At 46.7% G+C, this 14,643-nt stretch overlaps 3 protein-coding genes and 1 pseudogene across 4 annotated transcripts; 3 read left to right on the top strand and 1 right to left on the bottom strand.

Annotated features, from left to right (window-relative positions):
• Positions 1-364: 364 nt before the first annotated feature.
• On the top strand, positions 365-5,797 carry BBBOND_0004760 (hypothetical protein, conserved; the record flags this gene model as incomplete). The annotated part of the gene is made up of 1 exon (XM_012915307.1): positions 365-5,797. One exon carries the CDS (start codon positions 365-367, stop codon positions 5,795-5,797), a length of 5,433 nt encoding a protein of 1,810 aa, XP_012770761.1.
• Positions 5,798-6,667: 870 nt separating this feature from the next.
• BBBOND_0004750 (hypothetical protein, conserved) lies at positions 6,668-7,717 on the top strand (the record flags this gene model as incomplete). Its single annotated transcript, XM_012915306.1, has 5 exons — positions 6,668-6,741; positions 6,963-7,002; positions 7,038-7,094; positions 7,184-7,450; positions 7,514-7,717. The coding sequence occupies 5 exons, from the start codon at positions 6,668-6,670 to the stop codon at positions 7,715-7,717; spliced, it is 642 nt and encodes a 213-aa protein (XP_012770760.1).
• Positions 7,718-9,140: 1,423 nt separating this feature from the next.
• BBBOND_0004740 lies at positions 9,141-11,212 on the top strand (annotated as a pseudogene). The gene is given in 3 exon segments: positions 9,141-9,273; positions 9,318-10,108; positions 10,112-11,212. Coding segments are annotated over 3 exon segments (2,025 nt in total).
• Positions 11,213-12,185: 973 nt separating this feature from the next.
• Positions 12,186-13,715, bottom strand: BBBOND_0004730 (hypothetical protein, conserved; the record flags this gene model as incomplete). Its single annotated transcript, XM_012915305.1, has 1 exon — positions 12,186-13,715. The coding sequence occupies one exon, from the start codon at positions 13,713-13,715 to the stop codon at positions 12,186-12,188; it is 1,530 nt and encodes a 509-aa protein (XP_012770759.1).
• Between the last annotated feature and the right edge of the window lie 928 nt (positions 13,716-14,643).

Here is a 14,643-nt window from a genome sequence, read left to right as displayed (position 1 = left end):
CTACATCGCCCCTTAATCCACTCTACATCGCTCCCTAACCCACTCTACATCGCCCCTTAACCTCCTCTACATCGCCCCTTTATCCACTCTACATCGCCCCTTAACCCACCTTACATCGCCCCTTAACCCACTCTACATCGCTCCTCTATCCACTCTACATCGCTCCCTAACCCACTCCACATCGCTCCTTAACCCACTCTACATCGCTCCTCTATCCACTCTACATCGCCCCTTTACCCACTCCACATCGCCCCTTTATCCACTCTACATCGCTCCCTAACCCACTCCACATCGCTCCTTTACCCACTCTACATCGCCCCTTGTCCACTCTACAACCCTCGAATCACCTTGCCATATTACCGCTATGACCTCTATAAACCATCCTAATAACTTGTGCCTTGTCACCCTTCACTTCCCTTCCTTCACCTCTTGCCACTGCCCTGACCATGTGCCGCCTAGGGAGCTTGACAAGAAATTTGACAAAATTTTAAACCTAAAAATTACCTCAACTAATAACCCTATCAACATCCTTACTAACCTCTGCACCGGCCTCGAAACCTTCCTCGGCTTCAACTCTGAGTCCAAAGGCTACGACGGCACTGGGATTGTGTACTCTGACCTGGACAGGCTGTGCGATGCGGTGATGGGATTTTTGAGTGGTGTGCTTGGTGCGGTGAAAAACGAAAATGAAGTGACAACTTATGATAATTACATGACTAAAAAGCTTAATGAAGTACTAGACACCTTAACTAAAAATATTGGCTCCGGGCGTGCTGGGCTTGCGGCGTCTGTCCGCGCGGTGAAGGAGTGGTTGGAGGGGTATGGAAAGAGTGTTAATCAAAAATGCGAAGATGTAAAAACGCCGTTGATACTTATAAGAAATGACATTAATAATGTCGAACAAAAGTTTCAAGAGCAAAAAAATAAAACACTCAGAGACCAGCATAAGGCATGGAAACATATATTAGAGTTGTATCTCGGACACGCTGATGTGGCTGAAAAGGCGCAAGATAAATTAGATTCACAACTAATAAGAAAGTTAGAGACGCCGGTAACGGCAATAAAAGATGCGGTTAAATTGTTGGAAGAGTCGGCGAGAAACAAGAAATTGGCGGAGGAGCTGAAGGCTGTCGATGAGGAGTTACTCCGTCAACGGAGAAGCATTGAAAATAGGATGGCTCAGGAATTTAGAAATCTACGAGAAAATTTGACTGCTTTAACCGAAATGAAGGATGAAAAGTTTGCCCGTCTCAAAAACGTTGTGAAAGAAGCCAAGGTAGAAGCTAATAAATTGATTTCAGAATACAAAGGAACGTACAACAATGAGATTGACAGACTTTTTAAAGAGGTCACAATTGCACTGAACGATATCACAAAAAAGTCTGGCCCGGAAAGAAAATGCAAGCTCAACGAACTATTTGGCCAAATAAAAAAGAAAGTGAGCAATATTGGTATTGAAATTGGCAGCAGCAATGTGGAGTTAGCAGAGTGGAAGGTGGCCGCTGGAAATGTTTTGGAAAACGCTATGAGAACATGTGAAGATGTTGTTGAGAAGCTAAATATAACGTCGAATAACGATTTGAAAACACCGTTGCATCGTGTCAAGTTGAAAGCGACGGAGCTAAACGATGCCTATCAGGGTGCAAATAATAAGCTTCAGCAAGTTGCTCAGAAAGCTGAGGCTGCGTTTAAGCAACTTGGAACGCTTCATACCGACGTTAAGGAGAAGGTGCCGAAAGGACTTGATGATTTTAATAATGGCGCCGTTGAATGGAATGTTAATGGTCAAATCGTTGCACTTACAAGCTCGATTACAAGTAATGTTGAGGGGTATATGAAGGAGTTGTCGGCAACATTTACTGACGCAGCAGCAAGTGCCAGCTGGTCGGGTAATTTGAGACCAGGTGTTACAAAATTGGTTGGAGCTTTGCAAAATGGTAATCTGGGAACGGAGTTGAAGATATTAGGAGGCGTGCTGCAACAGGCCAATTCGAAAGCTCATAATAATATAAATGATGCATTATATAATTTGGAAATCACTCTTAGTCATTTCAAGCAGGCTATGGTGCATTGGGGGGAACTTCCATCTGAGTTTTCGTCTCATGATATCCTGAAAGATCTCAAAGGCGCTTTTAGTACCAAAGCTATTGCAGACACATTTAAAACAAATCTAGGCACACTTTTGCAGCAGGCGGCTCAAAAAGGCGTAGACGAATTGAACAGGCAGATACAGGCAGCGCGGGAAATTACGGCGATTAAAACTGTAGATACAACCGTTGATGCTGTCGTATCCGCAATCGACACCAATAATGCTCAAATCACCGAAGCGGTAGGGAATATTGAAAGTCAGCTTGTGAGCATATCTACGATGGTTAAAGAAGAACCTACCAAGACCAAGCAGACTGTGAATGATTACCTAGCCGATTTGAAAACCATGATGACGCTTAACAATGACGATGTGAAACTTCTTGCGAAATATTTGCCACCACTCCCGGCTGTAAGTGTGAAAGGGCTAATGAATATTCAAGCCAAACTTGCTGATCTGCATCGCAGAATCTGCAATATACCTACAAATGGTGACGCGGACACTAAGGAGATCGCACGCATCATCAAGTATCTCGAAGAGATCCCCGAACAAGTAGAGGAAAGGAGAAGAACGGCGCTTACGAAAATGATGGCATTAGAAAGCAATATCGATTTACTACACAAGCTGCTTGATAATGTGGATGTCAACGTAACACTAGCTGAAACGGACATACAAAGCTCCATCGATAGCATCAACAATGCGTTGAAACAGGCCGTTGCTAAATGCCAAGCAACCATCTCCTCCGCCTTCTCCACCCTCACCGCCGCCGTCCGCACGCTCTTCGCCGAGCAGAAAAAGGCCGACCTCCACGCGCTCAAGGGGGTGGTGGAGGAGCAGATGAAGGTTATCGAGGGGATCATAGACAAAGACAAAAGGACCGGAATTAAAGGTCTTCTGAAGGCTGTAAACGGTATGAAAGTCACAATTATCTCCTCTGACAGTCCTACATTTCCGACATCCACAACGGAACTCCTTGACAATATTAAGAAGGATCTACCTCTTTCAACTCCGTTTACGAAAGGGCATTTCACGCAATTATCTACCAAATTCCACGACTACTATAAAAACGTTGACACCTATATCAAGGATCAAGTCAAACCTCCAACCTCCCCCCCGCCCACCAACCCAGCCAGCAAGCTAACCAAAATCAAAGATGACTTCGACAAATTACTTACTCATTTAAGTGCCTCAAATAGCACTAAAAAGTATAATTACGATAAAACTTTCGTTGATTTACTCACCACCCTCTCCTCCTCCCTCCACCTCCTATCCCCCTCCCACTTCGCGAACCCCCGGCACCCGGAGCTGCTCGATGCGGTCAGAGCGGGGCTGGATGGGTTTGTCAAGGAGCTGGGGAGGGTGTATGTGAACGGGTATGATGGGTCAGAAAACGTTACATTTTTCGGTTTTAACACAAAACTGATGACAGATGATGGAAAAAATTGTGCTAAGATTTTTTTGACAATTTTGAAAACATTACGTACAAATTTGTATGACCTCTACGAGAAGTGTGAAGACAACAAAGGTAAGTGGAAAAATGACAACATATGTTTGTATGACGTAGATAAGCAGTATAAAGCCAATGGCAACCCACTTGGTCACTGGTTCCAGCGTCGTGGTTACAAGGTACCGAAAGATAAGAATACTCAGGACGGGGAGTTGCGCAATTCGGAAGGATTGAAAGGAACAAAAATCACGGAGCTATGTGATAATGAAATTAAAGGCGTTGAGTCAACAATCAAGGACGTTTTGAAATCGTATAAAATCCTAGATGGTGAAGAAGTAAAACTCAGTAACGTTCTCTCCTTCCTTTACCGCTTCATGCTCCGTGATTATTACAAAGTCTGCCATCTCACTTACCGTCCCAATCCCATATCTCCGACGACAATATACCAGATGATGCAATGGCTTCCGGGGCTGGTGTTCAATCCAATGTTCGGTAAGGTGTGTGACTACGCTAAAGAATTGTTCAGCAAACCCGACGGGTATAAGGATAAAAAGTATGACGAAATTCCCGTTGGTGAATTGCAACTTTCCGCTACGACAAACATTAAATATGACGACGTAAAAAACAAAATCGCAAATGCTTGTCTATACTCCCACGACACGTTGATTGCCATCGTAGGTCATGGTCACGCAGGTGGACGGTATGCCGCTGACTTTTTCACCAACGAGGACAATTTCATTTACCCTAGCAGTCCTAGCGCGTGCTTCGATATGCTGGTTGACGTGTTGAATAGAGTCTATTTCCAATTGTATTTCCTGTACAAGCAGTGCTACAATGGCCGCACTAGGGGCGGTTGGGAAGACTGCTATTACGGTCGTCACGTCGGTGGATCAGCATGGACGTGCAACGAAGAACAATGTGGCAACCTATCATGTCCCCAAAAGACCGAGCAAATTGGTGAGCAAACAGCTGGCCAAACCGCTGACCAAAACGGAAAGCAAGCAGCCGACCAAACGTGTGACCAACACCCTACGTGCGGCGTGAAATCACCTTTGCAGTCCTACTTAGAAGACGGGTTACAAGGCTTCCTCCCGCACCAGCTTACTAAGGTTGGCTGCGGCGTAAAATGTTTGGTGACCAACCACTTTGGTAAACCGTGTCTCACGCCAATGGGTTTCAGCGATATTGGCATCGCCGCCTCGCATACAAAGGACGGCAAGTATCTCAAGGAGGCGCTTCACAATTTCTGCAGCTCGCAGACACACCTTGCCAAGCTGTGTGGTATGCTGAACTGCCTATTACGCCAGGCGCCTCAGACTCTTGGTGACATGTTTGCGTTCTACTACAGGTTCCTCGACCAGTGGAGTAAAGATAACGAGCACAAAAAGCCGGCTTTCGAGTCGGCCGTTAAAAGAGCAAACTTCGGGGATTCAACGACAGAGTTGGACGTCGCATCTATACAGAATAGCAGTGATCACAAAAAGCATGTCTCCAATGACGGCAAAAATTATACCGGTGATCTATTCACCTTATTTTTCTGTAATCGCAGCACGCGGGCAACTGTTCCCTGCGGACCATATTTGCAGTCGCTAAGCAATGATATGCGGGTATATTTCTCGAAGAATAATGGCGGTGCCTATTTATCGTGGGTGGTATACATGACGGAGACATTCTACGATTTACTCAAAAAACTATACGATGAGTGTTGCAAGAACTGCAATAAGCCCGGGTCGCGATGTCACGACAGAAGTTGTGTCAGGGATTGCCAAGTTAATTACTGTTATAAACATAACACTCCCACCCCCGGACAAGAGTCGGGGAAATTTATAGCTAATATCAGACACGGAAAATTGTGCACTTCCATTGTCCAATGTCGCAATACCCACGCAACATTATACGCCGCAGGTTTCACCTTCGGAAGTCCATCCGCACTCACTGACCACGCTGAAAAAACGAAACGTACGTGCCAAGATTTCTGCAAAGCATTAGAAAAAGTATGCTCCGACAGTTCTGTACTGGCGCGATTAGTCCACGAATACATCCCCAAATTCTTGTGGCAAATCAGGGAGAAATTCTTCTGGACCACCGTCGCTCTTTGGTCCGCCTCATTCTTCTATCTCATTATTGTCATGGTTGGCAGACTGGATGTGCTCCACATACGCTCGCACCTGAGGATACCGTCGTCGCACAGGATAACGGCGCAGTCGCTGTTGGCTGCAGCGCAAGTCGGAAGGCTTGCCAAGATATCGTATCTACAGCCGTGATCATCGTCACATTTGTAATTAACACAACTCACTTAGCAAATCACCTACTCACCTAAATAACAAACGTAGTCTAATGTCTCGAATTACTCTAGCGGCAACCTGTGAACTAGATAGCCCCTAAATTAGGTTATGACTGAACGACGAAGCAACGTGCTAAGCTAGGACCCAGGCAAAGTGCTAACCTAGCACACAAGCAAAGTGATAAGCAAGCACACAAGCTAAGTGGTAACCTAGCAACCAGGCTAAGTGGTAACCTAGCAACCAGGCTAAGTGCTAACCTAGCAACCAGGTAAAGTGTTAACCTAGCACCCAGGCAACGTGCTAAGCTGGCACCCAGGCAAAGTGAAAAGCTAGCAACCAGGCAACGTGAAAAGCTAGCACCCAGGCAAAGTGTTGACCTAGCAACCAGGCAAAGCGCTGAGCAAGCAACCAGGCAAAGTGATAAGCTGGCGGATGAACCGTAATTTGGTAGGTGTTGTAGCACGTTGATTGCCTGTTGCGTTGAGTTAGGCGTTGACTGTGAGAGGTATCTGCGTTGCCCATTGAGTCAGTGTCACGTGAGGCTGGGTGATTGGTTGCTAAGGTAGGCGGTCGTGAGGGCCGCGGCGGGTGACCAAAGTCGTGTGTTGCGAGTCACTGGCAGGGTGGCGTAATCGGCTTGGCCTGGTTAAATGGCATTTATAGGGAACAATGTAGCGATCGTTAGTAACACATTTAGGCACGTAGCCGACACGCTCCGCCAGTATGGCGTCTATACCGCGGCTCGTAGGACGGTGCTGCTGCACTGTGGCAGTTGAGCGCACGGGTCGATGCAATTCTTATGGCGTTGCGAATAGTGAATAATATAGAGTGACAGTTGGTGCCGATCACATGCGTCGCGTCAGGGCATCTGTGGTATCCCGGGCAGCGTGGGTGTCGGCGGCCTGGGCTGGGGGGATACAGGGGTGAGTGCCTTGGTGAGGTGATTGATGTATGTTGCAGTTGGTGAGTGCGTTGCTAGGTGATTGATGTTTGCAGGTTGAGGGGAGTGGCAGTGGCAGTGTTACGTGTTGCAGTTGGTGAGTGCTGCTTGAGTGATTGATGTTTGCAGGTTGAGGGGAGTGGCAGTGGCAGTGTTACGTGTTGCAGTTGGTGAGTGCTGCTTAGGTGATTGATATGTTTGCAGGCTGAGGGGACTGGGAGCGGCAGTGGTAGTGTTGCAGTTGGTGAGTGCGTTGCTAGGTGATTGACATGCTTGCAGATTGAGGGGACTGGGAGGGGAGCGGGAAGGGGAAGATGGCACAATGCGAGTGTCCAGGTGGAAGCTGTGTAACGTTCAATTGTAAGTGCTGTTTCTGGTGTTGTACAAAATGTAATGATCCAAGCAAATGCTTTGCTTGTATGCAGGACTACGTACAGCTCAAAAAAGGTCAAAAAAGACACGAGTGTGATACATCAGTATGTGACAAACAATGTAAGGACAAGCTGGACACGTGTCAATGTGAGTGCTGTAAAAAAAAACGCCCAGGAACTGCCTACGCTTCCACCAGTGCACAGCGTTCATTTTCGGCCTACACTTCCCCCGCCGTCCTTCCCATCATCATCGTCCCCGTCGCCCTAATCATCGTCGTCATCTGCGTCATGATCTACTTCCGCATCCGGCCGTTCCACAGGGTGCGGTATCTACTGCGCAGCTAATCGCAATAACCTGACTGGTGACTGACATATAATGTCTAGACAGTAATGATTGCGTTGATGGCCAATCAAATGAGCAGTAAGGTGATCATCCCCCCTTCTCCCCAAGCCATCGCCGCCGTCATAGTTGCCATCATCGTCGCCATCATCCTGCTCGACCTGTGCATCTTCCGCTTCCCGGTGGGCCGCAACATCCGCGATTTCCTAGTCCGCAAGATACCCTTCTGCATCGCGTTCTACAGCTAAAGTCCATAATTTGTTAGCGCAAACGTTGTTAATCCAAATCCCACTGATCACCCAACTGGCAACTGACATCTAATGTTATCGACAGCGTAATCATTGCGTTGATGATCAATGACATGAGCAGCGAGGTGACCAACCACCTGACCAAGTTAAGGGTCACGGCAGCGATGACATGGTCACGGCAGCGATGTCTTGGTCACGGCAGCGATGTCTTGGTCACGGCAGCGATGACAGTGGTGAGCAAGCAGCTGACCAGAGTGGTGATTATCATCCACTCTACATCGCCCCTTAACCCACTCCACATCGCCCCTTAACCCACTCCACATCGCCCCTTTATCCAGTCTACATCGTCCCTTAACCCACTCTACATCGCCCCTTTACCCACTCTACATCGCCCCTTTATCCACTCTACATCGCTCCCTAACCTACTCTACATCGCTCCCTAACCCACTCTACATCGCTCCCTAACCCACTCTACATCGCTCCCTTATCCACTCTACATCGCCCCTTATCCACTCTACATCGCCCCTTATCCACTCTACATCGCTCCCTAATCCACTTCACACCGCCCCTTTATCCACTCCACATCGCTCCCTAACCCACTCCACATCGCTCCCTAACCCACCCTACATCGCCCCTTTAACCACTCTACATCGCTCCCTAATCCACTCTACATCGCTCCCTAACCCACTCTACATCGCTCCTTTATCCACTCTACATCGCTCCTTTATCCACTCTACATCGCTCCCTAACCCACTCTACATCGCTCCCTAACCCACTCTACATCGCTCCCTAACCCACTCTACATCGTCCCTTAACCCACTCTACATCGCCCCTTTACCCACTCTACATCGCCCCTTTATCCACTCTACATCGCTCCCTAACCTACTCTACATCGCTCCCTAACCCACTCTACATCGCTCCCTAACCCACTCTACATCGCCCCTTAACCCACTCTACATCGCCCCTTAACCCACTCCACATCGCCCCTTAACCCACTCCACATCGCCCCTTTATCCACTCTACATCGCCCCTTATCCACTCTACATCGCCCCTTATCCACTCTACATCGCTTCTTTAATTACACTTACAGTCCACTTCATTACCTCCCTTAACCTCCCCGACTGCCCCGTCACCTAATTTTGCGAAATTTCTTCGACCCCTAAAAATTGCCTAAATCGCCTCCAAATAATTACCTTATCCAAACTTGACCAAATTTTTGTCATCTTAGTCTCCATCACTTCCCTCACCTTTTTATCCACCTCCCTTAACCTCCCTGACTGCCCTTTCACCTAATTTTGCACAATTTCTTCGACCCCTAAAATTTGCCTAAATCGCCTCCAAAAAAATTACCTTAACCGAACTCGACCAAATTTTGGTCATCTTAATGTCCACCACTTCGACCACACCTTCCACAGTAACCTAAATGACCTCCAAAACGCCCTTGACAACTTTGCTCCCAAAAAGTTTGGTGACCTTCCCTCCCCCCTCCTCGCCCCCCTCCTCCTCGCCCCCCTCAAGCGCGGCCTCTCCAACTTCGCCGCGCAACTCGGCCTCGCGTACGTGAACAGGTACTCGGGTAAACATTTCAACGGGGCTTTAGTTACTCAGTCTAGTACTAAAAACCCTGCTGCTGATTCAAAACAACTCACCACCCCTGAAACTGTTTTAACCCCTGAGGGCCGCAACTGCGCCAAGGTCTGCCTGACGATTTTGGAGACGCTCTATCATGATCTGAGTCAATTGAGAAAACTATGCAAGAATAACGTTCAGTGCAAAACTAAACATATCTGTATGTATGATGTGAATAGTGGCCATAGAAATAAGAACGCATTTGGTGCTTGGTTTAAGGGACGTGGCTTCGAGGTGTCCGATGACAAGGACAACCACAACGGTGAATTGCGTAATAAGGAGTTAACAGGTCAGCAGATTTACACTGAGTTACTCGTAAAAGAACGAAATATGTCGCCCAAAGGAAACAAATTTAGACTTGTTAACGACGCTGACGAACGGTATGATCCGTCTGCTAGTAAGTTATATAGTGTCCTTCGGAACCTCGTCGGCTACCTTGGCACATACTACGAAGTTAGCCACATGGAGCGTATCTCATCACCTAAGCAGCCGTGTAACATATATCAGATGCTACTATGGCTCTGCGGCATACGGCATAATCCTGTTCTTAGACCACTTTACATGTGCTTCAAGGAATCATTCCCCAAACCGGAGGAAGACAAGCACAAGGATTACAAGGACATTCATCGCGACAAAATGAAGCTTCTCGCTACCACAGATTTTACGTACGTAAACTTAGCAGGCAGAATATTGACAGACGTTACTTTGTACTCTCATGAAGTATTGCTTGCATTCCTCGGCCACGGTCACGCTGGTGGACGTTAAGCTGTTGACTTCCGCACGAACGCGGAAAAACTGGAATATCCGAGTCACGCTGCATCATGCTTCGATATGCTCGTAGACGTATCACATCGAGTGCATGAGCAATTATGCTTTTTATTGACGCAGTGTCAAAGCACCGAGGCCGCGAACAGTTGGCGCGACTGCTGGTATGGTAGGTACGTCGGTGGATCTGACTGGCGGTGCAACGATAAGCAATGTGCTAACCAAGCATGTCCCCAAAGGGCTGACCAAGAGAGTAACCAAAATGCTAACCAAATCGCTAGGCAAACCTGTGACCAGCACCCTAAGTGCGGTATCAAGTCACCCTTGCAGTCGTTTTTGGAAGACGGCTTACAAGGGTTCCTTCCACATCAACTTACAAAAGTTGGCTGCGGCGTAAAATGTTCGGTGAGCAATCACGCCGGAATTTCGTGCAAAACGCCACTAGGCTTTGGTAACATTAGCAACGTTGCATCGCATACTAAGCAAGGCGAGCACATTGGGAACGCTCTCGAAAGATTCTGTGGAAACGCGGGTAGCCCTCTTAGCCAATTGTGTAAATATTTGACGTGCTTATTAAGTACGCCGCCTAAGACATTAGGTGACATGTTTGCCTTTTACTATAATTTCCTGTATGGGTGGCAGATTAAAGGACAAGGCAAGGACGACGACAAGGCGCACAGGGAGGATGCATTTGATGATGCAGTCACCAAAGCTTATTTCGGAGAACGATACACAGATATGAACGTATCACTTCTGTTCGATCGTAATCATTCGGAGCATAACAAAAATCGTGACTTGTTAAGTCTTGTTTGTGGCGGTGACAACATCTCGGTCACCAACTGCGGCCGGTACTTGCAACCTTTTGGCATGAACACATGGACGGTGTTTTCAAAGGGGAACGCAGACAAGTATCTATCGTGGATAGTGTATCTTACTGAGACATTATACAAGTTGCTTGAGCAGTTATACAAGGAATGCTGCGCAAACTTTACATCTGCTGGATCACGTTGCCACGAAAAAACCTGCGTCGCGGATTGCAAAGTCAAATCCCACTACGAATCTCTGGCAATTGCTACCGAAAGCAAAACCCCCGCCGCCTAACCTACCTCCAAACCCACTGTCTAATGTATTCAACTCATTAAAACGATTGTTTTTTGGGATGTTGAGCTGTAAAACACTTTTTATATGTGACGGTGCTCCCCAATGACTACAGTAGTATGCGAAGGCCGGATGTTGATCACATAGGCTACCGGTTAATGCGTCTCATAACTTGAGGGTTTTGTTCATCTGTCTGCTAGCTGTATGGTATGTTGTGGTGTTTATTTTGCTCGTGAATAAGCAGTGAGCACCAAAGGTGACAAGTCTAACGTGACGGCTGCGAAACGGTGTGGAAACGTGGCGTCAGTGGGCCGCACTGTAGACATCACCAACATGGCAACCCCACTTCACCCCACAGTGGCATGTCTAGGCGCTCGGCAACTTAACAACAGCTTGGCTAGTAGAGGTAGCGTTGTGTATACCGGATAAAGTTAATACAAGACAATTCCAATGCCTGTTGATATGAATGTCACGGCAAAAAATATGGTTCACATACATTTATACAAACGATAAGCACATTAATGTAGTGGAGTAACACTGAAACATCACAAAATTGGCCAAAAAACGCCAAAGCATGAATCCGTGACCAAATGTAATTTATTCAGAAGGCGCACCAATATAGGAAGGAAACAGTGCATATGCAATGACCGCCTTATGGATCTCCAAATCCCACAAAACAGCCATATACACCGCATAATCAGAGCCGCGAAATTAAACATTTTGCAATTTATCTTACATGTACCCAGCTTACGCAAGGCTGAATAATAAGCACCACGTTCCACCATTGTAAAACTAATATTAAAAATTAGCAGATCGCATTTCGCGAACCTACGTTAACGTTTAAAATGAGTGGTGCGATGAAGTGGCTACGTTGTAATCGTGAAAAGCGAAGCCACTTGTAGAAAGTACAACAACTGAAATACAAGCAAAGGGTGTCCGCTCGTCGAATGCAGCGTGTATCAGGTTGCATTAGCCGTTATGTTTGGGTGTACGGTGCGAGTTTTGCTTTGATATTCTGAACGGCCAGTTTCCTGAAATTCTTGAATCCCAGGACAGCGCCCTCCTTAAGCCAGTAGAAGAATGCTTCGCGCTCCCCCATTCCCTCAGTGGGCCACGGCTCACCATATTCGAACTCTTCCCTTGATTCCCTGAAATGTTCGATATAGCCTTCCGATATGTACTTGACAATGTTGAGAACCAGTAAATTGAGCGCCAGGTTCATGCTCGAGATGGTTGACGCATGGTCAGATTTTTTGCCATTTGCGGCAGGTGCCGAACTTGAAGCTTGACTACCACTGGATGCTGAAGAACTAGCGTTTTCGCAATCATATTGTGTGAAATTAGCCGCTTTAGCGTTTCCATCGATTGCAGCATACGCAGCTGCTATGAAGAAACGCCCCGAAAAATAAAATATTACAGTGAGAAACCCTACAACCACAGGTTTCATGTGCACGGCTCTCGCGATAAGTGACTTCGGATAATGCATGATGCGTATAAACATGATTCCAATACCGAAAAATGGAACGGCGAGAAGCCATATGAAATGGTAATACTTTAACTCCTTGTCCCACTTCTCACCTAGTCTGCAGTACTTGTCTAGAATCCATACTAAGATGCCAGACACCGCGTGTACAACGAGGCAAGCAGTTTGTATTGGATGCTGGTCTTCGAATCCCACCATTTCGAACGGCGATATAAGAGGATATATGACGTATATAGAACCAAAACCTATAGAACTCATAAAAGTCATGGGGAACGTCGCCCAGTAAGCCTGCAAAAAAGTTTGATCCATTTCGGACTCCTTTTTTCCGGCATCAGCACTTTTCGACTTATCCTTTTCCTCGATTGCTTCTAGCAACCCTCCTTTAAAGGTGTACCATGTCCAAACTACTGCAGTACACAAGGAAAGGGTCAATATCGCAAGGAGTTGGTAAAATATAAGCCAATAGTTTACATCCATATTGCGGTTCTTAAGTGTTATAGGCACCCACCAATGGAAAAGACCGACTACAATGCCGGTAAACGATATGCCCAGATCGTATGACGAGACGTCATCGGGAGCAACCGTCAACATGAACATATCGTCAATTCCTGCAACACTATTGGCGGCAATTAGCATCCAGAAGTATAATGTGATAGTTGCATTACCCTTTCCTAGAGCGAACGACTTTAGCAGGAATACATTGACAACAACGATGACCCATGCAGAACAAACGCACCCATATGCTGCGTAGGTGTCCGCTGGCAGTTTACATATGGACCGAAGCACGGTAAGTATTCCAAAGGTGCCCAGCGCCGAAAAAAGATAAAAGATTTCTATTGCCGTGTGACACGTTCCGACAAAGGTTGAAACGGCATCGGGACTGTATCCAAATCTCTGCATGGCAAACGAAGAACCTAGCAAGCAAACTTCCAACGGTTGCGTAAGACTATGCCCCTTCAAAAAAGCTGCAACGCGTGCGAGCATAGGATTACAATCTTTCGCTGACTGTTGTTTGGCCGCCATTTTCGAGTCTTGTTCACATTAGTTACTCCATAAGGGCACTGCAGTTGCTACCTGTGTTCAACGTTGCGAAATCGTAACTGCATTTAGGCTGCGATAATTATACTACATTTCAAACCTCTGCCTTTTGCAGCTGTAGTTGCTACGCACCTATGCCAACAATGTGACGTGGCGCACGTTAAACCATATCTGGCACACGAATATAGACAATATCCGCCACATGAGACTCCCACATATATTTAAGTAGCGGTAAACATGCTCGCTATCACATCCTGCACTGAAGTCTGTAGCTTCTACGCTCGGAATGGCTTTGTTGCCCTACTAGTCCCCCAAATTGCGATACATATTCATATACATATATACTACGTTAATAACAATATGAAGTCAACATCCTAGATGTTCCTTCGCTTTTGTTTCATGCGCGCACCCTCAACACCCATGTCGACGCGCCCGACGTTGCCTCCATGACTCCACGACTTTGCCGTTTTTTTCAGTTGCCAGTGCCATTAAATAAACAGGAGCGTATAAATGTACGTGCGTTATGTGCGGGGAAAAGTATTAGTTTCGGTGTCAGTACCGCCGTAATGCGTAAATAATCTCAACTTGCGGAGGTAGTCGCCGAAGTTCTGAACTTCCTTTGATGTGTTCTACACGATGACCAGCGATAGGTTTGTTATTGTCATGAGAAGACATACACGATGCGTCAAGGTAGTATAACAGCCCTATTGCCTAAGACGTGTACGATGTAGCTACAGACCTCAGGGTAGGACACTTAGAGCGCGTAACGCTGCATAATTGGACTTGTGTAATAGGGACAGTTGCATTGTATATTAATTGCTATGCCACAATGCCATTGGCATGTTAGCGCGTGTTTTTTGGAGCCACTCAGCGCATACATCTGCGAGTGACCTACAACGAGTAACCTCACTTG

The sequence above is a fragment of the Babesia bigemina genome, scaffold Bbigscaff_73288 (genome assembly GCF_000981445.1).
Source record: "Babesia bigemina genome assembly Bbig001, scaffold Bbigscaff_73288".
NCBI lineage: Eukaryota > Apicomplexa > Aconoidasida > Piroplasmida > Babesiidae > Babesia > Babesia bigemina.
Note: the sequence above shows the minus strand (reverse complement) of the source record. Positions and strands in the feature narration are given on the sequence as shown.